This window comes from Bubalus bubalis, chromosome 18 (genome assembly GCF_019923935.1).
Source record: "Bubalus bubalis isolate 160015118507 breed Murrah chromosome 18, NDDB_SH_1, whole genome shotgun sequence".
NCBI lineage: Eukaryota > Metazoa > Chordata > Mammalia > Artiodactyla > Bovidae > Bubalus > Bubalus bubalis.
Genome location: NC_059174.1, coordinates 52,110,597 through 52,137,477, shown reverse-complemented (window position 1 = coordinate 52,137,477; position 26,881 = coordinate 52,110,597). Strand labels below are relative to the sequence as shown.

The following is a 26,881-nucleotide window of genomic DNA, read 5'->3' as shown; positions in this document are numbered from 1 at the left end:
AAGCCTGTGCCGGGGCCCGTGCTAGCTTTAGTCTTCCAAATCTCAAATTCTCAGTGTCCCATTCCACTTTTACCGCCCCAAACCATGAAGAGAGCCACCAATAGGACCAAGACGGACAGAACGAGCTTTGTGGTAGGGTGGGTCCGGAGGGGCACTCTGAAGGTTCCTTTCTGGGCACTGAGGACAGCACGGGGCCTTATTTATGCTGGGAGTGTGGAGGGGTAGGGGGTGGGGGTCAGGTGAGTCTCCCTTCCCTTAAGCCCTCACCTGACCATCTGCCTCCCTGTGCCCACCCACCTCCTCCACTTCCACCCCTCCTTGGTGGTGGTGGGATCAAGTAGGGCACAAGCCTGAAGCCTCAGGCCCAAAGCATTTTGTTGTTCAGCACCTGCACCTCTAAATTTCCCTGACTGGTAGGGACCTCAAGCTGCTATAGTCCCTTCCCAACCCAGGGGACAGCCTTCCCCCTCTCTCTGTGGTCATCTTCCCTCAGGGGTCTCTCCTCCCAGCCTTGGGTGGGCGGGGGCGGGGAGTGGGTTCTCTCAGTAACATTCAATAACTCACTAACTTAGGACTTTCCTGGGGGTCCACTGGCTAAGACTCCATGCTCCTAGTGCAGGGGGCCTGGGTTCGATGCCTGGTCAGGGAACTAGATCCCACATGCTGCAACTGAAAGACCTGGCACAACCAAATAATAAGTAATTATTAAAAAAACTGACAAACCCAACTCACTAAGTCAATTCACACTGTGTCCCCAGGCCATCTCTACTATCCCCTCTCCCTTCTTAGCCAGCCTCTTCAGCTAAAATGACTCTTCCTCCCAGGGTCTGGGGTCCTACAGTCTGCCGCCACACACCCGCACCTTTATCACATCCAATGTCACTTTCAGACTAGCCTTCCTATTCCCCCATCTTTTTGCATCTGGGAGACTCCCCCAAACTTCCCTGGATGCTCCTCTGGGATTTTAATATCATGGCCCCCAGTGTTTTTTGGAGAGAGGTCTTTATTTTTTTGCCACACATTGCAGGATCTTAGTTCCCAAACAGGGATTGCACCCAGGGCTATGGCAGTGAAAGCACGGAGTCCTAACCACTGGCCCGCCAGGGAATTCTCTAGAGAGAAGTCTTTGCAACCTGTCAAAGGTACAAAACCTCAGCTGCGAGACTCCCGACGTGTGCCCCTCCAAGAGATCCACCAGGAACTCCCTTCTCTCTGTTCCCCGGCTGTCCAAGCCTCCAAGGCCCCTGTAAACACTCCATCTGCCCTTATGTACCCTCTTGGCTACTCAGAAGACAAGCACCACCCCCTTCCCTTCCACTACATCAATCCCCCCCCGGGGCTCCCGTCCAAGGCGTCCCCCCTCTTCCGCCCAGCTGTCTTTGACTGCTAGTGAACCCTGGCAGCTGGGAGAGGGTGGCCCTGGCCCCAGACTCCAGGTTGGCTGGCCTCATGCCCCCACACCCACGTGTCAGCCTTGGGGCAAAGTGGGGTAGTTGTGAAAGCGAGGCACAGACACTGCCATGGCAGGATTGCAACAGCCCTCTGGCCAGCTCTGTGCTGCCAATCCCTGTCGGGGGGCCCCATCTGTTTCCTCTCTGAGCCCCCAGTGCTCCCCACATGTCCACCCAAATGCCCCTGCTCCCCACCCCATCCCGCGAGCACCAACCACTGCAGTCTGCCTGCTTCATCCTCACCTCAGCTATCCGAGTTTCTGTTTACACATGGGGCAACTGAGGCGCAGCCAAGAACATTCAGTGGCTCAGTGAGAGGCTAAGGGTCCTCCCCTTCTTTGTCCCTCAGCTTTTCCCTCCTCTTCCCGGACTTCAGGCTGTCCCTCTGGATTCCTGCTGGGGTCAGCCTCCACCCCCACAGCACCCCCATCAGCCTCCTTGAGGGGGAGGCTGCGGTGAGGCGGGACACCCTCTGTGCTTAGCTGGCTTCATTAGGGAGAATTCAAGATTCAGGTCTTCAAGTGGACATATGGCTGATGCCCCTGCCCTCATTGACATCTGGGGAAACAGGCTCAGGGGGCTCGGCCCCAGTCCCTGGACGCACAGTGTGAGTCAGCGGAGTGAACAGGAAACGTGGGTGGGACTAGGCCCCCTGCCTCTGAGTCCCCAGAAAACCCCCCACCCCCCCACTCAGTCCCAAGGGTGAAGCATCTGGTGGCGGGGAGGGGCTTGATTCCATCAGGACAAACAAGGCAACTCCCGAGAAAACTCTGAGTGGAGTGCAGTGTGTTGGAGCCAAAGCAGGCAGAGGTCAGCCTGGGAGATACAAGTCCTGGCCTGTCCCCTGTGGTGGGGAACCCTACTCCCTTCCTCGGAGAACTAAGGGCGTGGGAGAGGACAGAGTTGCCACCTCCAGGCTCCAGCCAAGCTTCTCTGAGTGTGATTTCCAACCAGCCCCTCCAGCCCTAAACAGCTGGGGCCTGTTGCAGACCCTCAATGTGCCTCTCTCTGCAGTCTGCACCCAGCACCCAGTAGGCTTGTCAGGGTAGACAAGATGCCAAGCACCCGCTTGGAGGAGAGAAGGAACAAGAGGAAGGGGTGAAAGGCAGAGGGTCTATGTACAACAAAATGGTGGCGAGGGCAAACCCAGATGAAGGGAAGAAAGAAATGTCACACCAGGGGCAAGAGAGGGCTTCCCAGGAGGTGCAGTGGTACAGAATCTGCTGTCAATGCGGGAAAAACAAGAGTCGCAGGTTTGATTCCTAAGTAGGGAAGATCCCCTGGAAGAGGAAATGACAACCCACTTCAATATTCTTGCCTGGAAAATTCCATGGACAGAGGAGTCAGGCGGGCTACAGTCCTTGGAGTCACAGAGTTGGACATGACTTAGTGTGTGTGCGCGTGCACACACACACACACACACACACAGAGGCAAGAGAAACCAGAGAGTGAAAAGATGGAGGAAAAATGGAAGACAGAAAAACAGAGACAGAGGCAGGAAGGAGGAAGAATCAGATCAGGCAGGTGGGAGAATAAGAGTGGGGGGAAAAAAAAAAACCTGAAAATGGCTAGATTGAAAATTTTTTTCATTTTTAGCTACACTGGATCTTTGTTCTGGCAGAAGGGCTCCGGAGCATGCAGGCTCAGTAGCCCATGTGGGATCTTAGCTGCCCAACCAGGGATGGAACCGGTGTCCCCTACATTGGGAGGTGGATTCTTTACTGCTGGACCACCAGGCAAGTCCAGAAAATGGCTCAGTATTCACAGAAGTGGTCTGAAGTCTTTTGAGTCATGAGGCAGATATTGTGAAGCCAGGCCAAACGAGGCTCAGTGAGGTTGCTCTTTTTGCCCAGAGTAGTCAGGGGCAACCAAAGGGTTTAACCCACTGGTGGATTTGTTCCAGAACTTTGTCTCAGCAACAAATTGGTGAGAATTAAGGAAGAGAGTGAGCAGTTGTGAGTAGAGATGGAGGAAAACGGGAAAGACTTAAAAGGGGACTAGCTGAGTGCTAAGTCACTTCCTATGGACCATAGCCTGCGCCAGCCTCCTCTGTCTATGGGGTTCTCCAGGTAAGAATACTGGAGTGGGTTGCCATTCCCTTCTCCAGGGGATCTTCCCCACCCAGGGATCAAACCCATGTCTCTTGAGTCTCCTGCACTGCAGACGGCTTCTTTACCACTAAGTCACCGGGCAACTCTAAAAGGGGACAGAAGGAAAGAGACACAAAGAAAACAGGCACACACAGGCTCAGGAGGCAGGACAGTGCGCTGTGTAGTCAGCAAAGGGAAAAAATGTGAAACAGGCTTGAGCTGTGACAAATCATACACGGATGCCCAGCAGCTGCCATGAAGCTTGATAAATCTTTATTAAGCTAGGGCCCACCAGGAGGACAGCTGGGGCAGCGGCAGGGCCTCCTGCAGGCTGGGGGCACCAGAGGCTCAGGGTGGGAGTAGGGGGCCCCCCAGGGCGATGCCCCGGAGCTCAATGATTCTCACTGGGCGGAGAGGTGGGGCTGGGGCGCAGAGCCAACTGCACCTTCTCCACCAGCCCGGCCCACTGGCGCTGCATGTCTTCCACCAGGGGCTCGAACCAGCTCCTGAGGCGGGCCTGGAACGCCTCGGCCTGCAGGCGCATCTGGCTGCCCTGCTCCTCAACCTTGGCGTGCACCTCCTCTAGCTGCTGGCGTATCTTGTCCAGGCGGTCCTGGGCCCGGACGCCCACCTCCTCCAGGCGCCCGTGCAGCTTCTGGCGCCAAGCCTCGGCGCGCTCCATCAGCGGCTGGCCAGCCAGGGTGCTCAGGGTGGCTGCCCGCGATTGGCCCTGCTCCACCAGGGGCCCGAGGCGCTCGCGGATGGCGCTCAAGCTGCGCTCGGCGCCCTCACTGGCCCCAGCTTGGTAGATGGCCAGGCGCTTCTTCAGGTCGTCAGCGTCGCGGAGCAGCCGCTTGCGCAGCTTGCGCAGGTGGGAGGCCATGCGTGCCCGCAGCTCCTCGGTGGACTGGCCCAGCATGGCCTGCACCTCGCTTCGGTACTGTGCCAGGCGGTTCCGCAAGTCCTCCATGTCAGAGCCTAGCCGGGCCTGGGCTGCCTGCAGCTCCTTGGACACGCGGGCCTGTGTCTCCTGGGCCATGGGACCTAGCTGTCCCTCTAGCTCCTCCTTGTAAGCCTTCACCTCCTTCATGGTCTCCTCCATCAGCGCCCTGGGGGCCAAGCGGGCAGGAATGGAGAGAAGAGGTAGGGATCCTGAGCTAGGGTGATGGAGGGAGAGATGAAGAGGAAGGTGCCAGACAGGAAACTCCGAAGAACAGGATCAGAGAGAGGGAAAGCCAGGAGCTCAAGAAGAAAAGAAAGCAAGAAATGAGCAGAGACTAGACCCGCCCCCCCCCCAAGTGTTGGTGATGGGGACGGAAAGAATCCCAGATCAGAGGAAACTGGGGTCCCGAACACACTGCCCACCGGAGGGATCAGGGGCCAGGGCGGAGGCACTCACGTCAGTTCCTGAATGACCTCGGTGTTGAGCAGCTCCTCCTGCACCTGGTCAGACAGGGTCTGCACCCAGCGCAGGTAATCCCAGAAGCGGCCCAGCGCCTGCTCCCAAGGCTGGCTGTCCTTCCCCCGGGGCTGCTGCGGAGTCAGGGGCTCCTCGGGCCCCAGCTCTCCCTCCATATCCGCCTGGCATCCTGCACACAGCAAGTTCACCGCGGTCAGGGTCCTCTGCCCGCTGGAACCAGCTCACACACAGTACCCGGTACAGAGGAGATGCTCCACAGAGGCTGGTGGGCTTCTTTAGAGCACTGGGGGGTGGGGAGGGAGTGGAGAGACGCCCAGCCTGTTTAATCACTTGACAAGCATGGATTGTGTGTGGTCCACGCTGGGGCGATAGGGAATAAAACAGCCCCAGATTGAGAATAATCACCGCTGACACTTAGCTCACTACCTGCCTGCCAGCAGTGCGCTAAAAACTCTCATTTTAAGGATGGGGAAACTGAAGCTCAGAGAAAGTAAAACTGCAGCTCAGAACCACGGAATGTCGGAGAGACCTCAGACCTGGGGAGATAGACCAGCAGAAGAGAGGATCCACGGACGACGGACCGGAGGAGGGCAAGCTGAGGATGGGAGGGGGTGGGGCAAAGAACCTGGGCAAGCCCCGCCCCCATACCTGCCAGAAGCGCGACCGCCACGGCAACCCACAGAACCTTCATCTTCTGGCTTGCGATTGGCCAACCTGAAGGAGGGAGAAATTGTCACTCATCCCCGGGGTGGGGGGGACCCCCTCCCCCTCAGAGCCCCGCCCCACCCGGTTTTAGCCTTCAAAGCCTCGCTCCCAGCAACATCCTAATTCAATTCCAAATATTTACCCAGCGACCCCTTCATTGTCTATTTCATTCCCTCATTGTCTTCTCTTATCTCCCCATCCCCAGGTCTGCCGCCGCCTAAATTCCATCCCTCTCCCAGGGTTCAGATTCCACTCACCCCGCCCTCCCCTCCATCCCGGAGTTCCCGGAGAGCCCCGGCTGGACTTTCTAAAGTTCCGACCTCGCATTCCTCACTGTATCTTCCCATTCTCAGCTCCAACTCTAAAAGCTGTCTTCCGCATATTCGCTAATCTAATCCTCACTTAGAAGTACTTCAACCCACGCTTTAGCTACCGTGCCGCCACCCCTGACCCTCCCCTTACCGATCTTAGGACGATTGTGGGCACCCAGTAGGTGCTCAATAAACGGCAGTAACAGTTAGTGGGTTTTTGCTATCTCTCATCTGGTTTTTCCTGCAGGTCCAGCTGCTCCCGTGAACCCACCTTCCTGTCCAAACGGAATGCGCCTGCTCCCCACCCCTCTAGGTCCAGTCCCCTGCCTCTGGTCTCCTCTGCTCAAGCTTTTGTCCTGGTCCGGGCAGCGTCGGACCGTCACCTCGTCCACCTCCCCCGCAGCCCGTCCCCCACAGAAGCCCTGAGCTGGTCTCCGTGCTCCTCAGCTCTGCCTCTCACCGCGTTCTTCGCCTCCAGAAACCGCGTCCTTCGCCTCCGGGGTTGAGTAGGGACTCACGGATCCCAGATTCGTCCAATTATAGGGCTCCCCCCTGGCCCGCCCACTCCTCCTGAGCTGGGGCAAGCTGGGCCAGCCCCCTCAGGTCACGAGGTGGGCTGTCCTCCCCCATCACACACAGCAAGGAGGGGAGCGGGTGGGGCTTGGAGACCTGGCAGCCCCCAGTCCCAGCCCCCGGGAAAAGATGACTTCTCACCCAGTAACTCAGGCGGCTTCCTCCATTCTGGGGGGTGGGTGAGCTGGTGAGGGCTGGGACAGTGGGCATGGAAGGGGCTGGAACAGGCCACTGCCCACAGTACCCATCCCCTCCCCCTCTTTTCTAGCGGATGGATGAATAGAATTTGGGGAAAGGACTGGGGGCCTGAAATCCCTGGTTAGAGGAAGGAGGGGGTTGGGACTCTGGGTAGGGAGGGGGAAGGGAGCTGGCTGGCCCAGATAGAAATGGGATAGGAGTTCTGGGGACAGTGTAAGGTATCTGCTAAAAGCCCAGGCTTTGAGAGTGCAATCTGTACTTTAACATGAGCTCCCTCCTGGGCTGTTACCTTGGGCACAGGACACTGCCTCTCTTGAGCCCCCTTCCCCAGTTGAGACCTGAAAATCCAGCATTTCTCCCCAACTGTGTATTGTTCCTTCAGTGGGGCTTGAAGCATGAGTGTTGCCTGCTTAGGACTGTGGACTCCAGAACCAAACTGCTCAGGCCTGAATCCAGGCTCTGCCAGTTGTCAGCTGTGTGACCCTGAGCCAACGACCTAGCCTCTCTGAACATCCAGTTTCTAGGTCCACACAACCAGGAAAAGAGTTGCACTTAACACCGTCATTCGGTGAAGCAACAGGCTACTGTGTGTACTGAGAACAAGTAGGGTTAGCTGGCAAACAGTGGCCCCATGCTGGACTTCACTTGTGTGCCGGGCCACAGTGAACACTCCTGTCCCTCCCTCCCTTGCAGCCCTGTTCACGAACCCCAGCTGTTTAACAGATGGGCATCCTGAATTGAGAGTGTTGTAGCCACTGCTCTCTGCTCTCCGGGCAGCAAACTCACTCAGAAGGACAACGCAAATAGCGGAGTGCAGTTTATTACACCGGCGGACCCAAGGCAGAGTCTCCTGTTAGTCAAGGACCCGGCCAGTTTTTGTGACAGTCTTATATACCCTAAGTGTATGTGCTCAAACCCTCCTCCCCGAATTCCTCGAAACTAGCCTGGATAATGTAAAGGGGCTAAATCATGATTCATATATTAGTCCAGACAGCTAATTAGGCTAACATATATCAATAGGTTTTGTGCAGATAACAATTTGTTTTGCTCTGGGGTAGATTAGTATATTCTTTTCGGCGACAGAAAGTCCGGGTACAAGTCCTGGAGTCCCTTTATCCGGGGGTTCTGTTTTTCAGTTGGAATGTTGTTTCTATAGATTCCGGGCACATAGCTCAAAGTCCACTGGGAGAATACTCAGGCATGTAGTCCAAAGTTTACAAGAAGTCTAAAATGGGGTCCCGCAGCCAAGATGGAGTCCGCTTTGCCCACTTTCCTCTTTCATTCCTCTCTCTTGATGCTCCTAACTCTCAGTGGGAGCATCGCTCATAGGAATATATTGTATCCTAGGCCTCCTAATGCCGATCTGGGGAAGTGAGGTTAGTCTCTGGGATACAAAGTTAACAACACATTGTAAAATGTAAGGTCCACATAACAGAACTATTAAAATGACTATAATAACAGTGAGCACAGTTTTCCACCAATCACCCTTTACCCAAGATAGGACCGAGGTCCAGAAGGGAATATTTTCATCTGACATTGCTTTTACTTGGTCCCTCATGTCACCCAAAGCAGTCGTTACATTGCCAGATAAATCAGGAATGCATACACAACGTTCAGCCTTAAGTATGGCACAGGTTCCATACACAGCATTCAACCTTAAGTATGGCACAGGTTCCTCCCTGCGCGGCAGTGAGTATGTCTAATGCCATTCTATACTTGATTTTTGTTTTCTTGCTTGATGCAAAAAAATCCCATAGGCATATCACCCCTCCGTAGAGGTGATACCCGCCATGGGAGCCCGTCCATCACAGATAGAGGCATGGCGCTGGACTGGCTCAACAGCCTTGTGCCCCTCTTTAGAACAAATCCCAAATACCTCACCTCCTCCTTGCAGATCCGAGCCTTTTTTTTTGAGACCGGGTAACCAGCCTCCATCAGCAGTCTCAGCGAGGCCTTGGTTCCTTCCCAGCAATCATCCTTGTTCTCAGCGGCCAGGAGCAGATCGTCCACATATTGCAGCAGCCAACAACCAAACTTTTCTGGCTGAAATGTGCCTAAGTCCAAAGCCAGGGCTACTTCAAAAATGGAGAATTTTTAAACCCTCACGGGAGGTGGGTCCAGGCTAGTTGTTGTTTGGCGCCCCCTGTTGGGTCTTCCCACTCGAAAGCAAAAATTGGTGGTGATACCTGGGCTAGGTGTGTACAGAAAAAGGCATCTTTTAAGTCCAGACAAGTATAGAACTTATGCATTTGGAGGGAGGAGGCTGAGTAAGGTATATGGGTTTGGGACTGTGGGGTTCAGGGTCATGGCAGCTTGGCTGACCAGCCTGAAATCTTGTATTGGCCTATAGTCCTGTCCCCCTTCCTTTTTAACTGGCAGGATTGGTGTGTTTCATTCTGATTGGCATTCAATCAGGATGCCGGCCTGTTTCAGTCTATTTATATGTGGCAGTATGCCGAGACGAACCTCCAGGGGCAATGGATACTGGCATTTTCTAACCGGGGTGGCACCGGGCTTAAGTTCTATTATTATTGGAGCATGGTGTTTGGCGAGCCCAGGGGGGTTTCCTTCTGCCCAGACCTCCGGCAGTTGTTGAGCCAGTGTTTCCTCCCGGCCATTCATCCCTCCCCCATTCATCTTGTGGGGTAACTGAGAGGGAGAGTAAGTAAGTAGCTGGGCCCATGTGCAAAGTAGGGCGTTCGTCGGGGGAAAAGGTCACTTGTGACTCCAGGTGAGAGAGTAGATCTCTTCCAAATAGAGGTACCGGGCATTCAGGGATATATAAGAACTCATGAGTCACTTGGTGCCCTCCTCTGCCATCTGGCACTTTCGGGGCTTACAGAATTGTTTAATCATTTCCTTTCCAGATATCCCAGTTATGGCAATGGCCTTTTTCAAGCGAGGTGCCATGGGTTCAGTTACTACTGACAATCCTGCTCCGGTATCCACCATGAAGTCAGTGAGTCGGTCCCTTACTTTTAACGTTACCACGGGCTCTTGTGGACCTGTGTCTCTGAGCCCCAGCATCCCTATTCAGTCTCTAGTCCATCAAGGCCTTCCACTGTACTGGTTGATTCCCGGTTTTTAGTGGTTTTAGGACATTTGTTTTTCCAGTGGCCAAACCCTCGGCACCAGGCACACTGATTGGGCTGCAGCGTGGGCCTAGGCTTTTGTGGGGGTCTCCTGAGGGAGTGGTCTCATCTCCAGGAGGGAGGGGCTTTCGTGGGCAGCCCAGCAGGCCTTCCCGAGGCCGCGGCTAGCACTGCAAATCTCTGATCTGCTCTCTTAGTGTCTTCCCTCCGTCTTTTTTCAATTTCTTTCTTGGCTTCCACATGTCTGTCTCTGAATACTTTCTTTGCAATTTCAATTAGTTGGGAGCTGGACATTGATAATACTCCATCCAGCTTCTGGAGCTTTCTTTTAATATCAGGATAAGCCTGTGACACAAATGCTGAGTTTATAACGATGTGGGAGCTCCTGGCCTCGGGGTCGATCGGCGTACAGAGTCTATAAGCCTCACACAGTCTTTCATAAAATTCAGAAGGGAGCTCGGCCCCTTGTTGCACTACTCCGGCAGGTTTTGCCATATCCATAGGCCTGCGGGCTCCCCTTTTTAGTCCCTGTAGAATGGCTGTACGGTAGGCTTCTCCCCTCATCTGTATTATAGTCTCAGTTAGGTCTGTCATAGGGGAGGGTTTGTTCCACCCACCTTTGTGGGTTTACAGTTCCATCTGGAACCATTTCTAGCAGCCATTTCTTTGCTTCAGTAAGAGTTCTATACTGCTCTTCGGTACTGAAGAGGGAAGTTAATAATTGGATAATATCGTCCCATGTCGGTCTGCGGGTATAAAAAATGGTTTCCATCAATCTAATCATGTCCTGTGTCTCCTCTGGATATGGTGGCGTATATTTTTGCCAGTTCAATATATCAGTAGACAAAAATAGTTGATCGTAGTAGGCCACGGGAGCCTGATGATAATTACCGTCTTGCCCCTGTATGTGGGCCTGCTGGACTTCCTTAAGGGGCATCTGAAATGGTGTCTTTTCTTCTAACTCCTTGGCGGAGCACAGTCTTCGTTTAATTCCAGTTGGATTAATTGGATATCCTTTTTGATCAGTATTCATGTTGGGGGGGGCAGCGTTGGCGGCGGGTAGAGCTTAGGTTGTGCCTCTGTGGCAGGAGCTGAATCCGGAGGGCGGTATCCAGTGGTCCCTCCCACTAGGGTCGGAGCCTGCTGGGGTGGCGGCTCTATGACCTCTGGGGGTGCTGAAGGAAGGGCCGGGGACAGCGGTGATGCTGGAATGTCCTGTGGCCTCGGTCTGGTGGCTGTTAAGGCCCCCGGCCTGGCGGACACATTTGAGGGCAGGTTCATCATCCAGTACAGCGGGGGAGGAAGTTCCTCATTTGGATCCTGTAGAATCTCTTTTTTATCATCAGTTTCTGTGTCTCTTTCCTTCTCCATTTTGAATATAAAATCGTGGCCATGGTGGGGGAATCTTGGGGCAGCTCTAGCCAGGCATATGTATGGGAACTGGTCGGGTGTCCAGGTTTTCCCATGACTATCACATAGGCTGCTTTTATTATTTTCAAGTCCATTGTGCCCTCTGGTGGCCAGCCAACTCCCATAGCAGACTATTCGACCTTGAAGAGGGTGCACAGCTGGCCAGGTGTCATTTTTACCCCATAGTCTCCTCTGAACCCCTTTTTGAAACTTTTGATCATATTGTCCAGTATAGTTGCCTTAGATCCGTTTCCTCCCATCTTGCCTACCTTTCCGGGAGTGTTTCTTCTCCTGTTGGCGGAATTTCTGGTACCCCAGATACTTCTGATATTTCCACTCGATGAAGCACTTAAATTGCCTCTCGGCTTCTTCCCTGATAGGATTGAAAAGGGCTTTGCTGGCCAAGTCCCAGAGGGAGAGGGGAGTCCAGCGTGCTTTCTCCTGTTATTTTACGTGCTTTAGCCAGAATATCACTTTGTCTAGGACCACTTCTCCTGAAACTTTAAACGCCTTCTCCGCCTTGGTGAGCTTGATCGGGTGTCAACATAAGCACAGGCGAGTTAAATAACCCGCATCCCAGGTAATCTCCAGAAAAGCCAATTCGTACTCACTCATGTATTTCCCTTTCTCTGCCTGAGCAAGCTTGAGGGGATTGAGACTTTCACAGTAGATGGGACACCTCCTGGGGGAGGGCAGAATACGTGCACACAGAGACCAAGTTTCTTCCCCCAGTAGCCCTCTTGCGATTGCCTGGTAATAATTTTCCCCAAGACACCACCTCCTAGATGACATTCACAATAGAGTCTTCCTTAAAGCCCTGTCACATCTGTCAACCTGTACCCGACAATCGCAGTCACCCTCATACATCAGTCACCGTAGGTCCGTGCACGTCTCTAATCTCTCTCAGGGGGCTGAGCAGGCTCCCTCTTCCACCCTGTTGGGTGGGACCCTCCTTACCTGAGCGCTCAGTTTCCTCGCTGCCATCCACTACTTGCTAACATGAGAGGTCTGGGCGTTGAAAGGCAGAATCGTTCCAGAGGGGTGAGGCAACCTCACCCCTCTAGGTGATTCAAGGCGCAAGGCCCCGGAGTAGCTCCAAATGGAACTTGTCTCCTCAAAGTGAGGAGCTTCCCGGCCAGTGCACCAAAAATGTTGTAGACATGCTCTCCGGGAAGCAAACTCACTCAGAAGGACAACGCAAATAGTGGAGTGCAGTTTATTACACCAGCGGGTCCAAGGCAGAGTCTCCTTTTAGCCAAGGACCCGGCCAATTTTTGTGGCAATCTTATATACCATAAGTGTACATGCTCAAATCCACCTCCCCAAATTCCTGGAAACTAGCCTGGATAATGTAAAGGGGCTAAATCATGATTCATATATTAGTCCAGACAGCTAATGAGGCTAACATATATCAATAGATATTGTAGAGATAATTTGTTTTGCTCTGGGGTAGATTAGTACATTCTTTTCGGTGATGGGAAGTCTAGGTACCAGTCCTGGAGTCCTTTATCCAGGGGTCTGTTTTTCAGTTAGTATGTTGTTTCCATAGATACCGGGCACATAGCTCAAAGTCCACTGGGAAAGCACCCAGGCATGTAGTCCAAAGTTCACAATAAGTCTAAAATGGAGTCCCACAGCCAAGGTGGAGTCCCCTTTGCCCACTTTCCTCTTTCAAGAGGAGATTCAGAGTTGAGGTGGATGGTAAAGTCACCCTGAAAGAACTGGAGGAGTTGGGATTCACTCCTGGTCCTTTAAGGAGGTGAGGACTACTGGATTCCATGGGGCTGGGGAGGCTGGATGCCTGGTCCCAAGAAGGGACCCTCAATGCCAGCCTGTCCTGGGTTGCTGTCAGCCTGTGTGCTCTGGCCTCAGAAGGTGCTGGCAGGGAGTGGGTGGAGTGGCTTCTCTGGGCTATAATGGGTCATCAAGGGCCAGCAGCCTCTCTGCCCAGACAGTGTGTGAGATGAACTTTCAGTTCCCCTGTCTGGAGAGGGGTTAGCGATGTCAGCTTGCCTGAGCCCTAGGGGTGCAGAACTGACGCCCCCACCCTCTCTCCCGGCCCATGAGTCAGACTCCAGCCCACCCCTCCCCCACCCCATGAGAACTAAATGATTCCAAATGATTTCCAGGTGCTCAAATGCTTCCTGAAGTTTCTTGAAAGCTTTGACCTTCTATTATAATCAAGTCTTAACACCCCTTCATCCCCTGCCCCTTCTGGAGCCTGGAAAGACCCGAGTCCCAGCTCGCTGCTTCCCCACACCCGCTTCAGTTCACTGGGACAAAGTCTTCTGCAGCCTTGCTGGCCAGGCCAGGCTGAGTGACCACAGGCTGCACCCTCCCAGGGAGGGAAGGCCTGTGATGTCCTCGTTGGGAAGGTCACAGGGCGGCTGTGTGATCCTGGGCCAGGCCCTTCCCCTTTCTGGTCTGGGCTCTGGCCAGTGACCAGGCTGGATTCCCTTGCCCTCCATGGGCCACTGTCGGAGGTCCAGGCCGGACAAAACAGGCCAGACACAGAGGAAAACAGAGGCCTCCCATTTCTTTTTTCCATGTGTATTTTTTTAATTTTTTATTTTTTTTGTAAAATGTCCCAGTTCTTCCATAACTTATAAACATGATTTATACCGAGGGGTGGATGGGAAAGTGGGCAGGGGCGGGGTGACTGGGGACGCACCTCTCTTTGCTGCCCCCTTGGGGCTAGGCCCATTTGGCCATTTCGGGGGAACGGGGACACCCCAACACCTCCCTGAGGTTGTCTGGCCGCCTCTGCCCCTGGTGCTCAGAATCCCATAGGCCCCTTAACTCCAGAATCGCTTCCTGGACTCCAAGACTACTGGGCACGCGGCCCCTTGTCCTCCACGTCCTGCCGTGCCTGTCCTTCGGAGAATCCCCCCTCAGCTGCTGGGGTGATGGGTCCCCTCCTTTCCGCTGCCCCCTGACCCCCGAGGAGGGAGGGAAGGGAGGGGGAGGGGGGCTCAGGTCTCCCCTCCGTGGCAGGGGGAGGGGGAGGTGGGATCAGAAGGAGAAAGGGCGAGGAAGGCGGGGCCTGCGGGGGCTCAGCCAATGGTGAGGCCAAAGCCGCACTGGAACTTGTTCTTTCGGTGATTCAGGAAGGCCCCGAGGGCCAGTGTCAGGGGCAGCGGCGGGAGCTTCTTCTCCAGCGTGGCGCCCACGATCCAGTTGCTGTCCACAGAGCCTGTGGGTGGACAGCTGTGTGAAGAGCCTCACCCGACACATCAGATACCACCGGCCAGGCCGCTGACTGTACTGTCCCCACCACCCGGAGCCCTCTTCACGCCCCCAAGTGCTTCAGCTCTGAGCTCCGTGACCCCTCCCCTCCAGAAGCCCTCGGCCACCCCGTGGACCACCCTCCCAATCCCAGTCTTGTCCACACCAGGTCGCTGCTCTGTGTGGATGGGCCTGTCCCTGCCACTGTGAGTGACACCCCCACTGGGTGGGGGGAGCCTGGTCACTGTTGTGTCCCCAGCTGGGCACAGAGCAGGTGCTGAGTATCTGCTGAATCAGAGACTGAAATCTCTAGGGCTCATGCCCAGGACCTGATGGGTGTGCAAGTGCCCGCTGCCGTTTGTACCCAATGGAGCTCAAGGACTCACTGAAGGGGAGCAGAGAAGCTACAGTCCAAACGCAGCCTCAGACCCAGGGCTGACTGCAGAGTGAGGACTTAAGGCAGGTTTCAGAGGCAAAACAAACCCCTCTCCCTGGGCCTCCTGGCTACTTTTGTTTAAAAAATTTTTTTTTGCCCACACTGCATGGCTTGTGGGATTTTAGTTCCCTGACCAGGGATTGAACCCGGGCCCTCAGCAGTTGAGAGTGAGACAACTGGACCACCAGGGATTTCCCCTGGCTGCCTTTAGAAGCCTTGAACCAGGGCCACTGAAGCGGCCTTTCCGGGGTGGTCTCCACACACCCCAAACCCGAGAGCCACTGAGGCGCAAGGAGAAACTTAAGATGAGATTCAGTCAGCCTGGGGGAAGGTTGTGTCTGGGTCTGGCTGTGACCAGGGAGCCTCCGTAAGGTGAGACAGTGGGGCAAGGCCGGCTGCGCTCCAACTTGTCTTCTATGCATGAGAAAAAGAAAAGCAAGGGCCATGCATGCAGACTGCTGGAGGGCTGCTGGCTGGGGTGGGGATGGTCCCTGCAAAGCTCGGGGCCCAGGCACCCACCCACCCTCTTAACAAGCATTCCTGGGTAATTTGGGGGCCCAGCATGCTACCCTCTCCCATTTTCTCTGGCCTGTACCCCACTCAGAGCCAAGCCACCTCTTGCTTGTTTCTCGTGTAAGGAAAGGGAGATCTGTACCTTTGAAGAGGAGGTTGGCCTTGGGCAGGTCCAGCTGGTACCCAAAGGAGACACTTGTGTCCTGCATCCTTGTGCTGGCCTCGAACTCCACACCCACCTGCAGCTGGAGGGGCCAGGGCAACACACACGAGTCAGCCTCCTAGGCTGGACTCTCAGGCATGCCAGTCCTGGGCACCCCATACCCAGACAGCCAGTCCCCAGATGGGCTCACCTGGTCACTGGCTTTGTGGTAATACGTTGCATGCATGCCTGCCTGACCCAATGTTACTGTCGCCAACCAGTTGTTCACTGGAAGAGAGCAGGTGGGTTACCAAGGGGGCTTGGGCAGCCAAGGGCCCAGGTTTTGCCCCTTTTCCCTCAGACCCAGGAGTCCAGCCCCCAGCCCCTCCTCCCTTAGTCCCAGGGCTCCGGGCCCCCAGGCTCACATGTGTATTTCCCAGCTAGCGACATAACGGCGCCCTCCTCCCCGGGCCGCCGGTGGTAGACCAGCTCTCCGCCCAGGGCCAGGCACGGTGTGATACTCTGGAGGTAGTGGGCCACGAGGATCCCTGCAGGCGAGAAGTGGAGTCATGACTTCTGAGCTTGGTGGTTAGTTTCCACCCCGTCAAGGCACAGACTGGACTCCCGCTTCCCCGGGCCTCCCACTTGGGCTCCTTGCTAGGGCCGTTCACAGGGCTCTGAGGTCAGCCTCCCATGGCCCCCGGGACCTCATCTACTCTGCATTCACCTCCCTTTACGCAGGAGGCTGCAGAGGCTGAGGAGTCAAGTCGCTCCCACATGGTCACAGGACATGTCAGAGGTAGAGTCCAGGGCTCCCAATCTCCTGAACACAGGCTTCGAGCCACCCTGCCGCCACGACCGGTAGGCGAGAGCACACTGTGGGGGCCAGACGGCCTGGGTTCAAGTCCCAGCCCCAGCACTTGCTGCTGGGGTAATCGAGGGCCACTGGCACCACTCCTCCGTGAGCAGGACACCTCGCAAGACTCTGAGGAAGAGCAGAGCGCTGGATGCAGGCGTGGTGTGCACAAGGCGTGCTCAGCACATGGCCAGGGCCCAGCCGCCACGGAGACCTGACCTGCGGAAGTCCACTTCCCGGGCCCCTCGGCAGCAAGGATGGCTCTAAGGGCCCCTCAGTGTTTGCTAACCACCCACTCCACCGCCGGGCTGAATTCCTCGAGCCCAAGGACTGAGACTGTCTGTCTTTGAGAGCCCAGGAGGGTGGACACCACAGAGGTGATCACTGCGGAGGGGAAGGGCCAGGAAGAGAGGCAGTGGGGGACGCAGAGGGGGTGATGACGGAGAACTGGAAAGCAAGATCACCTCTGTAGAGACGGGGAAGCGATCAGAGATGGAGGTGGATGGCAGGACCTGGAGACGCCCAACCTGAAGGACGGAGCAGGTGAGGACCAGTGAGGTAAGCTTAGAGATGGACACCCAGCAAGAATGGGGAAGACCGGGGCAGGAGGGAAGGAGGTGGGGACCGGCAAGGACAAGGAAAGCGCAGACGTGCAGATGCTTCCCTGGACAGGGATCAGCGGTGCCGAGTGGGGACTGGCCTGAGGGGGCGGGCAGGCCGGAAGGACAGGATGGGACCTGCTGGCGTCTTCAGGCACACCCAGGCGGGGGCTGCCACGGTCAGGGCAGGCTGGAGCTGGCCTCTCCTCGGGAGTGGGTGGCACTGACCCACCTCCTGGCCCCTCCTCCGCCAGCTGGTTGTTAAGCCATCACCAGCACACCTCTGGACAAGAGCAGCCTCTGTCCCAAGAGAAGGGGAACCTCGGGCCCACAGAGAGAAAAGTGACCATCCAGGGGTCACACAGGGACTTCAACTCAAGAGTCTCTGGTCATGGTTCAGACTGAGGGCTTCGAGACCCCGAATTCCTCTCCCACCCCCCATCTCCTCTGCTTGCCTCACCCTCTGGTTCCCAAGCCCTACCCTCCTCCTTGGCCTCCTGCCCCAGTCTCATCCTCTCCAAGCAGCTTCACATGCAGACGGATCTTGTTAAAGCGCACACTCGACCCTGCTCCCCCTGCTCAGAACCTGCCATGACACCCCAGCATCAAGGACACCCTGGCTTCTTAGGACACGGGGGCAAAGCCCCCTGTGGTTCATCCCCAGCTTTCAATCAGACTTCATCCAAGAGCTTCACAAGTCCTTGCACAGTCCTCATCTCCTCACAGGCCTTTTTCTTGAACATCCTGCCCTTTCTAGCACCTCCATCTCCTTCAGATCAGTTTAGTTCAGTTGCTGAGTCGTGTCTGACTCTTTACGACCCCACGGACTGTACCACATCAGGCCTCCCTGTCCATCACCAACTCCCGGAGTTCAGTCAAACTCATGTGCATCGAGTCGGTGATGCCATCCAGCCATCTCATCCTCTGTCGTCTCCTTCTCCTCCTGCCCCCAATCCCTCCCAGCATCAGGGTCTTTTCCAGTGAGTCAGCTCTTCGCATCAGGTGGCCAAAGTATTGGAGTTTCAGCTTCAACATCAGTCCTTCCAATGAACACCCAGGACTGATCTCCTTTAGGATGGAGTGCCTGGAGTGAAGAACCCACTGAGTTCAAAACTCCACGAGAAGGAAAAGAACACTTATTATAGGTCTGAGAGCAAAGAGGTGGCCTCGGACAAGGGGCGGAGTGCGGCTTTCCTGAAACCTGCGGGGCTGGGGCCGCACCTGGCCCCCTGGGGAGGGGGTACACAGCGGGCTCTTGGCTGGGGCCCGACAGAACAGCTTCCTGCCCTCCCCACGCTGCGCTCCCCAGGGCTTTGGCCACACAGCCTTCCTCTGGGAGCACTGCCTTTCTCTTCACCCTCCTCGGTCTAGACACTGGCATCGAGAGACACTGTCCTCATCACTCCAGGCGAGCTGGGCCTTCCTGTTCTAAGCTCTCACAGCAACCTGGACCTCTCCCAAGTAGGCGTTCTCCCAACAGTAACACAGTCACTGTGATTATTTGTCTCAAGGCAAGTGTCTTGGCTACTGGCCAGGGAGGGGCTGTGTGTGTCCCAGGGTGGGCACACACTTGGGGTGCTCAGAACGAAGCCGAGGCCCCAGAGGAGGAGTTGAGGCCAGGGGAGGGGACCAGGTAGTCCGCGGGCTCCTCGTTAGGCCTCAACCATGGTTCCAACGCCAGGCCCTCGGCTTCCTCGCTGTGCGATCCTGGGGCAGGGCTGATTTCACCCCAGACCTTTCCTTCCTCACCTGTGAGAACCCCGATCCCCCTGCCTGTTGTAGGGCGGCCCAGAGACCCTTCCCACAGTGAACCCTAACTAGCTGTGTCTGGTCCCACAAGGGGCTGACGGTCCGCCCACTGATTCCTTCACCAAGGTGCACTTGCTGTGACCGTGTCTTTGAGATGGATGGGGAAACCGAGGCTCAGAATGGGTGGAGCACCAGCTGTCAGTGCTCATGAATAATTACATGAGTAACTACTCATATACTCAGTACTGCCCTGGGCCCAGAAGTTCTGATCGGTGCTTGAGGGGAGGAAGGGACGTCCACAGGGACTAAGAGACAAGAGTGTCACTGGTGGCCTTGGGCTCCAGGGAAGAAAGACCTAGAGGCCAGTGTTGAGGAGCAAGAGAGGCCGATGCTGGTGAGTGTTTGCAGGGGCGGGGGGCCTGGTGCTGTGGACTCTGGAGGTGGCCTCACTGTGTGTCCTTGGGGAAGTACTTGCCCTCTCTGGGCCTCAATCAGACAGGGATGATGGCAGCGCCGCCCCACAGGGCTGTGAAGGATTGCACGAGCCAGTCCCTATTGGCTTGAGTGACTGGGTGAAGGCCCGGGTGCGCACAGTATTCCGAGGGCCTGGCAAAGGGCACCAGGTGGGAAATAGGACCTGCGGTGACCGCTGCTCACTCCTTTATGCGCTATTTTCTGAGCGCCTACTCTGTTCCCAGCAGGGTTCCAGGTGCTGGGCGCCTTCACGCCGCACTCACTGCCCAAGAGCCTGCTCTTCCTGATAGAGCTAACAGCAGGCACAAGAATCTGGAATCACCAACTCTACCCTTCTGGTGGGTCAAGCCCCACCCCGCCCCCCAAAATGGCTGACTTCTCAACTCTGACCTCCCTCTTATCTCCCACACGGAATCCAGCAGCAAATACTATTGCTCCGCCTTCAAGGTACATCCAGACCCCTAACCCCAGACTTCCACTTACCCGCTCCGCTGCCCCCTTGTGGCCTGGTCTCTACACGTGGGCACAAGAGGTCCTGTTAGAAGCTACGTCGGAGGATCCTGTCCCTTTCAAAATCCTCTTGTGGCCTCAGACTCAGCTCTCCAGAGCTTTATGTTTCAGCCCTGCCATCCTGACTTCTACCACTTGCCCTCCTTCCTCATTTGTTACAGCTCCAGTCCTCCTTGATGTTCCAGTGAAGGGTCGTACCTCAGGGCTTTTGCACTCGCTGTTCCTTCCGGCTGAAAAGCTCTTTTCCCACATATCTGCTTGGCACCTTCCCTCACATCCTTCAGTCTTCGTTCAGATATCACCTATGTAATGAGGCCTTCTCTCAAGACTCCACCAGCCCCTCCCGACACCACCATCTTTCCATAGGGCTCCATTACCCATCTGTTTTACTCGTGTCTCTAGAATGGAAGGTTCCAGGGGCTTCCCAGGTGGCACTAGTGATAAATAACCTACGTGCCAATGCAGGAGATATAAGACACCTGGGTTCAGGTGTCTTATAAGACCCGATATAAGATCCTGGGTCTTATATAAGGTATAAGACCCTGGGTTGGGAAGATCCCCTGGAGAAGGCCATGGCAACCCACTCCAGTATTCTTGCCCGGACTCTCCCATGGACAGAGGAGCCTGGTGGGCTACAGTCCATGGGGTCACAAAGAGTTCAAAAAGAATGAAGTGACTTAGCACATGTGCATGCCTCCCTTAATATACATAATATAAAAATCACCACTAGAATGTCCAGAAGACAGACTTAGTTTTCCTTAGTTCATCACCATATCCTCTGGACATGGAATATATGATTCAGTCAAGAAACATCAAATCAATGTAGAGAAATCAAAGGCAGATGCCCAGAGACAAAAATAAAAAAGGGGGAAGCAGAGAGGAGAGACCAGAAATACAGACATTAGTCAGCAGGTCCTTGCCCCCCAGCCAACCCAAACAGGAATCTTCCTTGTCACCCTCCACTGCAGACTGACTTGCCTCCCCTCAGCTGCACGTGGACTCCGCCTGCCTTGGGGTCAATCTGTGCCCCCGAGCAACCCCAGAGCCCCAGGAGTGATGCAGCAGCTCATTTCCTTGGGACCCGTCACATGCCTGACCCCATTTGAGACTTTCCACACATGACCTGCTCGACAACCCTGTGAGGCAACCCGATTTTAACAAATGAGGAAGCTGAGGCCCATGAGGGTGATGGAAGCGCCCCCGCCCCACCCCCCGCCCCCAACTGCAGTGAACCCAGTGGCAGAGCTGGGACTTGAACCTGTTTTTTCCCCCACGAGGCTACAAGACCTAATTGATGCTCTGTGTTCTGAAGTCACACCTGTCCCTGAAACCATTTCTTGGATGGCAGAAAAGGAGGGTCAGAGGGAGAAATGGATTTGCTGGGCATGGGGTCTGACCACCTTCCAAGCCCTGTGCCTCTTACCTGAACCCACCAGGACATCTGGGTTCCCCAAAGTGACGGCTGCTGTGAAGTCGGAACCCCGGTACTCCCCATCCACCTGCCAGTTCACAAACTTCGACTGCTGGGTCTGTGGGGGGAGGGCCAAGTATGAGGGTGAAACTGAGCAGGACCCCATGGGGCCTGCCGGTACCAAAGGCCTTTCAGTGGCCTCCCCTTCTTGTTTGTAGGAAAAAGGCTTCCACCTCCTAGACCTTCCCCTAGGGCAGATCCATTTACTCATCAGAGAAGAGAGAGAAAGCAGAAAGAAAGGAAAAGCAATCCGCTAAATAGTCACACAATAGTGCCGTGAGGGCTTCTCTTAGGGCTCAGCGGGTAAAGAACCCGCCTGCAATGCAGGAGCCACAGAAGACACAGGTTTGATCCCTGGGTCAGGAAGATTCCCCTGGAGGAGGAAATGGCAACCCACTCCAGTATTCTGAAAAGTTGTCTGAAAAATCCCATGGGCAGAGTAGCCTCGCTGGCTCCAATCCAAAGGGTCGAAAAAAGTCGGATCCAGCTGAATGACTAAGCACAGCACAACAGTGCCATGATAAGGTGGAATCCTAGCTCCTGTCGAGGACATGCTAGGGCCTCCACCCAGGAGGACGGTAACTTCCAGCTGAGCACAAGACGCCTGGCACACCATCCACCCTACGGCCTCACCACTGACCAACCAGAAGAAAGTCACACATCCTGCAGCACCCTGCCCCCAGTTTGCCTTTAAAAGCCCTTCCCTGAAAACTGGGATTCCCTGGTGGCTCAGACAGTAAAGAGTCTGCCCGCAATGCGGGAGACCTGAGTTCAATCCCTGGGTCGGGAAGATCCTCTGGAGGAGGAAATAGCAACTCACTCCAGCATTCTTGCCTGGAAAATCCCATGGACGGAGGAGCCTGGCAGGCTACAGCCCACAGAGTCGCAAAGAGTAGGACATGACTGCGCGACTTCATTCACTCACGCCCTGAAAACTATGCGGGAGTTTGGTCTGTAGAGAACCAGCCACCCGTATTCCTCGCTTAATCTTTGCAATAAGCCTTTCTCTGCTCCAGACTCTGATGGTTCAGTTTGTTTGGCTGCACTGTGCCTTGAGTTCTTGGTTTCAACACCCAAGGGCAGCCTGGGGCTCAGGGAGGCTGGGGGAGTCGCCGACTCCATCCTTCCACTCACCTGGATGGCCATCTTGGACCTGAGGCCAGGGCCCAGCTGATGAATGACCTGAGCATTGAGGCTGCCACTATTATCCATGTCACCCACCAGCACGGGGAATGCCTGTGGGGCAGAGGGCAGGGTTAGAGGTGAGAGGCCTAGCGTCATGGATGGACATGCATGATGGGCTCTGGTGAAAAGCCTAGGACTGGAAAGCCTAGAATGAGATCCTCTCCTCCAGGAAGCCCTATAAGACCACCTAGGCTGAGTCAGGCTCTCCTCTGGGCTCAGCCTTTGGGTTCCCCCATTTCAGTCCTACTCTCCCTGGACTGTTCCTCTCTGGGGACAAGCTTATTCTCTTTCTCCACTAGGCTGTGAGCCCCTACGGCTGTTTCAGTTACTGTTGTGTCCCCAGGACCACCCAGCACAGAGATGGGCAGGACATGGGGGGGTGCCCTGAAGGTTTGCTGAATAAGTAAGTTTATCGCATGGAAATAGTTAACACAAGCAAAAACCTAATTTAGCCCCACAACTCCACCTTTGTCCTGCCCCAGCCTCCTCCTGGGCTTCTAGTTTTGCCTTCGCTCTTCTAACCCAGCTTCCGCAGACAGCCTGAGAAATGCTATTTCCAAAGCACTCATATCACCGCATCTTCCCCTCCTTTAAATCTTTCCATGGCTCTCTAGTGCCCCCTAGTGGAAGTTCAAATGCCTGGCTTGGCCTGAGGCCTGCAGGATCTGCAGCCCAGCCCTGCCCACTCTGGGTCATCACTGCCTGGTGACCCTGGTGTCCTCAGACTCACCCAGAGAAGTGGGGGTCAGGATGAAGGAATGACCCAGGTTTCGATGCACCCTGGAGAGACCCAGTTCCCACCTCCCCACACCACCAGCAGCCCAGCTTTCTTCGACTGACTGGCTACATTATTTGTTAGAAGAAAGATACAATGAATGAATGGCAAAAGGTACCTCACCTCTGTGGGACTCAGCTGCTTCGTCCCCACGTATGTGACCCCGAAGTGGTAGTTGGACTCCCCGATTGTGCTGAGGGCTACTGTGTGGTTCACCTGGGAGAAGAGGGAGGGCTGTGGTAATGAGCCTGTGGGTCACTCCCCAAGGAACCCAGCTGAGCCCATTTCCAGGTTAGCTCCCCTCCAGCCTGGGATGGGGGATGCTTGCCAATCTGACTTCCCTGTCAGGGCATCTCTGGGCATGGTAGGGGATGAAGACTGGGAGGTGTGGCCTGACTAGATTAGACACTCAAGAGAAGGGATGTGTGGGAGCATACCTGGTACTTCATCCCTGCCTGGATGTTGGTTGTGGGGGCGGGTCCCTAAACCCTGCCACTGCCCCCAAATTGAGTGGTCAGCCTGGCACTGTCTCTGGTGTCTTTAAGTATCAAGGAGCCCAAATGTTTAAGGAGGAGTTAAAGGACTGGAGAAGGGAATGGCAACCCACTCCAGTACTCTTGCCTGGAAAATCCCATGGACTGAGAAGTCTGGTAAGCTACAGTCCATGGGGTTGCAAAGAGTTGGACATGACTGAGCAACTTCACTTTCACTAAAGGACTGTATGTGCAGATGCAGAGGGATGGCTGGGATGACCTCTGGAGGATAATGGCACAAGAAAGGCTCACCTGGAAATGATTACTCAACCCTTTGTTGACTGTGAGCTTCACACCTTCCATCTGAATAGGAAACAGCTCTGAAGGAGAGAAAAATGCTGTCACACTTCAACACACACGCTCCATCTCTCATCCCTTTCTTCTCTATGGTCCCCACTCTCCCTTCTCCAGGAGCCCACAACCAGCACACTGCACAAAGCACCTCATCCAGTAAAGAGGCAGAACAGCCCAGAGGATGGGCTCAGGACCAAAGCCTTTGCCTGCATCCAAATTCCAGTGCCACCATCTACTACTTGTGTGACCTTAGGCAAATTATTTTATCCATGTCAAATCTATCTGTTAGTTGAAGATGCTCACCACATAGAAATACTGCAAGGATTTAATGAGTTAACACACACTGAATGCCAGAACAGTGCTCAATAACCCACCACCACTTTCGCTACCACAATTACTCCAAGCCAGGATCCAGAAGCCTTGGGTTCCACCCCCCACTGACCCATTGCTGACACTGTGACCTTGGGCCTCGGTTTCCCTCCCGATCACATGAGGCTGGCTTGGCCGATTCCTGGGGCACATGAGGTCCTTCAGGGCTTTCTGTACCGCTCCGGCATTCCATCCTGAGGTTCCATCATTTGATCCCATCATTCTAAGCCCCAGGTTCAACATTCCACTATTCGATCCCAACGTCAACTCCTAACGCTCTGTTAAATGATTCCAATGGTCCGTGCCAATTCCCAAGGTCCTCAGTGCGCTCCTCCTTCCCCCGAGATCCGGGCCATCACACCCCTGCCAGGCCCCTAGCCCCTCACCCTTGCACTTCCGGTGGCACTCCTCGAACGTGCCCGGGTTGGGCAGGCAGCCGCAGGCCCCATCGTCCCCGGTCCCTCCAGCGCTGGCAGCCGCAGTCCCGGGGGTCCGTTCGGAACCTCGACCTGTGCCAGCCCCAGCGCCCAGGCCGCCCCCGAGTGGCGGCAAAGTGAAGCCGGGAGGAGAGGGCGGAGGTGGCGGCAGTCCCACGAGGGGAGGCGCAGGCGGCGGCGGCGGCCCTGCGGGCGGCGAGCTAGCGGCCAATACGTTCCCCATGGTCGCCTGCAAGGGGAAAGGTCAGAGGGCAGAGGTCAAGGCTCGCAGGCTCCAGGCTTCGTCTCCAGCCAACACCCCCCCAGCCCCCCCCCCCGCTCTGAACCCCAATTCTTACGCGCGGTAGCGCCTCCTCCCGGTCCGGGCTCCGCTCCCACCCCGTGGGCCACGCGCAACCGAACACGCTGCCGCCGCCGCCGCCACGGTCGCCCCGCCCCACCTAGCCCATTGGTTTAGCGGGCCCTGAGGTCCTCCCGCCAGCTGCAGGGTCTGGCCTTACTATTGGAGTCATAGATGAGAGTCCCACCCACCTATTTGGAACGTCCTTTTCTGTTGGTTCCCACTTGCAGACAGGTCACAGCACACCTCCGTGCCCTTCCCATTGGCTTGGGGAGCCCACGCCGATTGGCTCGCGATGCCGCGGGTTCCAGGGCTCACCCACCATTGGTCTGTGCTGCTCACTTTGCACCGCCCATTGACGTAACACTCCCGCCCCATTCCCGAAGGCGTCCCTCTTTCGATTCCGCCCCGCGGCGAAGTTGTTAATGATAATTGGTCGGCCTTGGCCTTTCCAGCTTTTTGATTGGCTCCTTCAGGTACAGTGGGTCGGACCCTGGTGTCGTAAGCCATCTTGTGTGTTCATTGGCTAACGTGCGAGGGTCAAGGGACACGGAGTAAGATGGGTTGCGCAGCAGAGGCTGCTAGGCAGCAAGGTCAGGCCTCGAGTCCCACCAGGCACCGCGGCAAAGGGGCGGCCCCCTAGTCCGAAGTCGGAGACCGAAAGACGGAAGTGCTAGCCCTTCCCACAGTGCCACGGGGAGAATTCTAACCCGTTTTGTGAACTCTGTTCTGCTTCTTGTTACCCACAATGCCTCTTACCTATTTAACGGGACAGTTGCCGTAGGCCCACCCATTTCGTTACCCATCATGCTTTCTGTGTCTTTCCCCCAACCCTTGCCTCAGTCACTGAAGCTTCTATCTTTGGCCCATTCATTCCTATCCCATTACCCATCATGCCTTCTTCTCCATTCATTTCAGCTTAGTTGCCTGTACGACCTTTAGCCCTTTTACGCCTTTAGCCCTTTCATTTCCCACATTCTTTTTTTTTTAAGTATGTATCTATTAATATTTGGCTGCATGGCTAGACATGTGGGATCTTTAGTTGTGACCTGTGAATTCTTAGTTGCAGCACGCGGAATCTAGTTCCCTGCCCAGGGATGGAACCCTGTCCGCCTGCATTGGGAGCTGCAGAGTCTTAGCTGCTGGACCACCATGGAATTCCTCCAGCATTCTTCTAGCTGTACCTTAATTGAGCATCAGGCTTTATGTCTATTGCTCAACTTGCCTGTGGCCCCTATTTCTCCCTTATTCATTCCAATACCCCTAGCTCTTTCAGAATTTTCCACAGTTTATTGTGATCCACACAGTCAAAGGCTTTGGCATAGTCAATAAAGCAGAAATAGATGTTTTTCTGGAACTCTTGCTTTTTTGATGATCCAGAGGATGTTGGCAATTTGATCTCTGGTTCCTCTGCCTTTTCTAAAACCAGCTTGAACATCTGGAAGTTCACGGTTCACATATTGCTGAAGCCTGGCTTGGAGAATTTTGAGCATTACTTTACTAGCGTGTGAGATGAGTGCAATTGTGTGGTAGTTTGAGCATTCTTTGGCATCGCTTTTCTTTGGGATTGGAATGAAAACTGACCTTTTCCAGTCCTGTGGCCACTGCTGAGTTTTCCAAATTTGCTGGCATATTGAGTGCAGCACTTTCACAGCATCATCTTTCAGGATTTGAAATAGCTCAACTGGAATTCCATCACCTCCACTAGCTTTGTTCATAGTCA

The 26,881-nt window shown here is 55.1% G+C and overlaps 2 protein-coding genes across 4 annotated transcripts; both read right to left on the bottom strand.

The window, feature by feature from the left end:
• Positions 1–3,792: 3,792 nt before the first annotated feature.
• Positions 3,793–6,533, bottom strand: APOE (apolipoprotein E). 3 transcript variants are annotated; one of them, XM_006067539.4, is made up of 4 exons: positions 6,438–6,533; positions 5,610–5,675; positions 4,941–5,130; positions 3,793–4,650 (listed from the first exon to the last, which is right to left on the bottom strand). In XM_006067539.4, exons 2-4 carry the CDS (start codon positions 5,650–5,652, stop codon positions 3,933–3,935), a joined length of 951 nt encoding a protein of 316 aa, XP_006067601.3. In that variant the 5' UTR covers positions 5,653–5,675; positions 6,438–6,533; the 3' UTR covers positions 3,793–3,932. The 3 variants fall into 3 exon arrangements, with proteins under 3 accessions (XP_006067601.3, XP_006067602.3, XP_045019440.1); XM_006067540.4 differs by lacking the exon at positions 6,438–6,533 and adding an exon at positions 6,129–6,243; XM_045163505.1 differs by lacking the exon at positions 6,438–6,533 and adding an exon at positions 5,924–6,008.
• Positions 6,534–13,784: 7,251 nt separating this feature from the next.
• On the bottom strand, positions 13,785–25,316 carry TOMM40 (translocase of outer mitochondrial membrane 40). The gene is made up of 10 exons (XM_006067541.4): positions 25,157–25,316; positions 24,768–25,047; positions 23,971–24,038; positions 23,309–23,401; positions 22,360–22,461; positions 21,178–21,283; positions 15,992–16,114; positions 15,778–15,854; positions 15,567–15,669; positions 13,785–14,443 (listed from the first exon to the last, which is right to left on the bottom strand). The coding sequence occupies exons 2-10, from the start codon at positions 25,039–25,041 to the stop codon at positions 14,304–14,306; spliced, it is 1,086 nt and encodes a 361-aa protein (XP_006067603.1). The 5' UTR covers positions 25,042–25,047; positions 25,157–25,316; the 3' UTR covers positions 13,785–14,303.
• Between the last annotated feature and the right edge of the window lie 1,565 nt (positions 25,317–26,881).

Bases quoted from the DNA above. Each gene is read 5' to 3' on its own strand.
- APOE (XM_045163505.1), bottom strand. From the start codon at position 5,993: ATGCGAGGTCGGAACTTTAGAAAGTCCAGCCGGGGCTCTCCGGGAACT. The intron at 5,131-5,609 runs GTATGGGGGCGG...TGCTGTGTGCAG, and splicing joins GGCGGTCGCGCTTCTGGCAG to GATGCCAGGCGGATATGGAG. The intron at 4,651-4,940 runs GTGAGTGCCTCC...CTTGGCCCCCAG, and splicing joins GAGGTCATTCAGGAACTGAC to GGCGCTGATGGAGGAGACCA.
- TOMM40 (XM_006067541.4), bottom strand. From the start codon at position 25,041: ATGGGGAACGTATTGGCCGCTAGCTCGCCGCCCGCAGGGCCGCCGCCG. The intron at 16,115-21,177 runs GTAAGAGGCACA...TCTCGCCTGCAG, and splicing joins AGATGTCCTGGTGGGTTCAG to GGATCCTCGTGGCCCACTAC. The intron at 15,670-15,777 runs GTGAGCCCATCT...TGGCCCCTCCAG, and splicing joins ACCACAAAGCCAGTGACCAG to CTGCAGGTGGGTGTGGAGTT.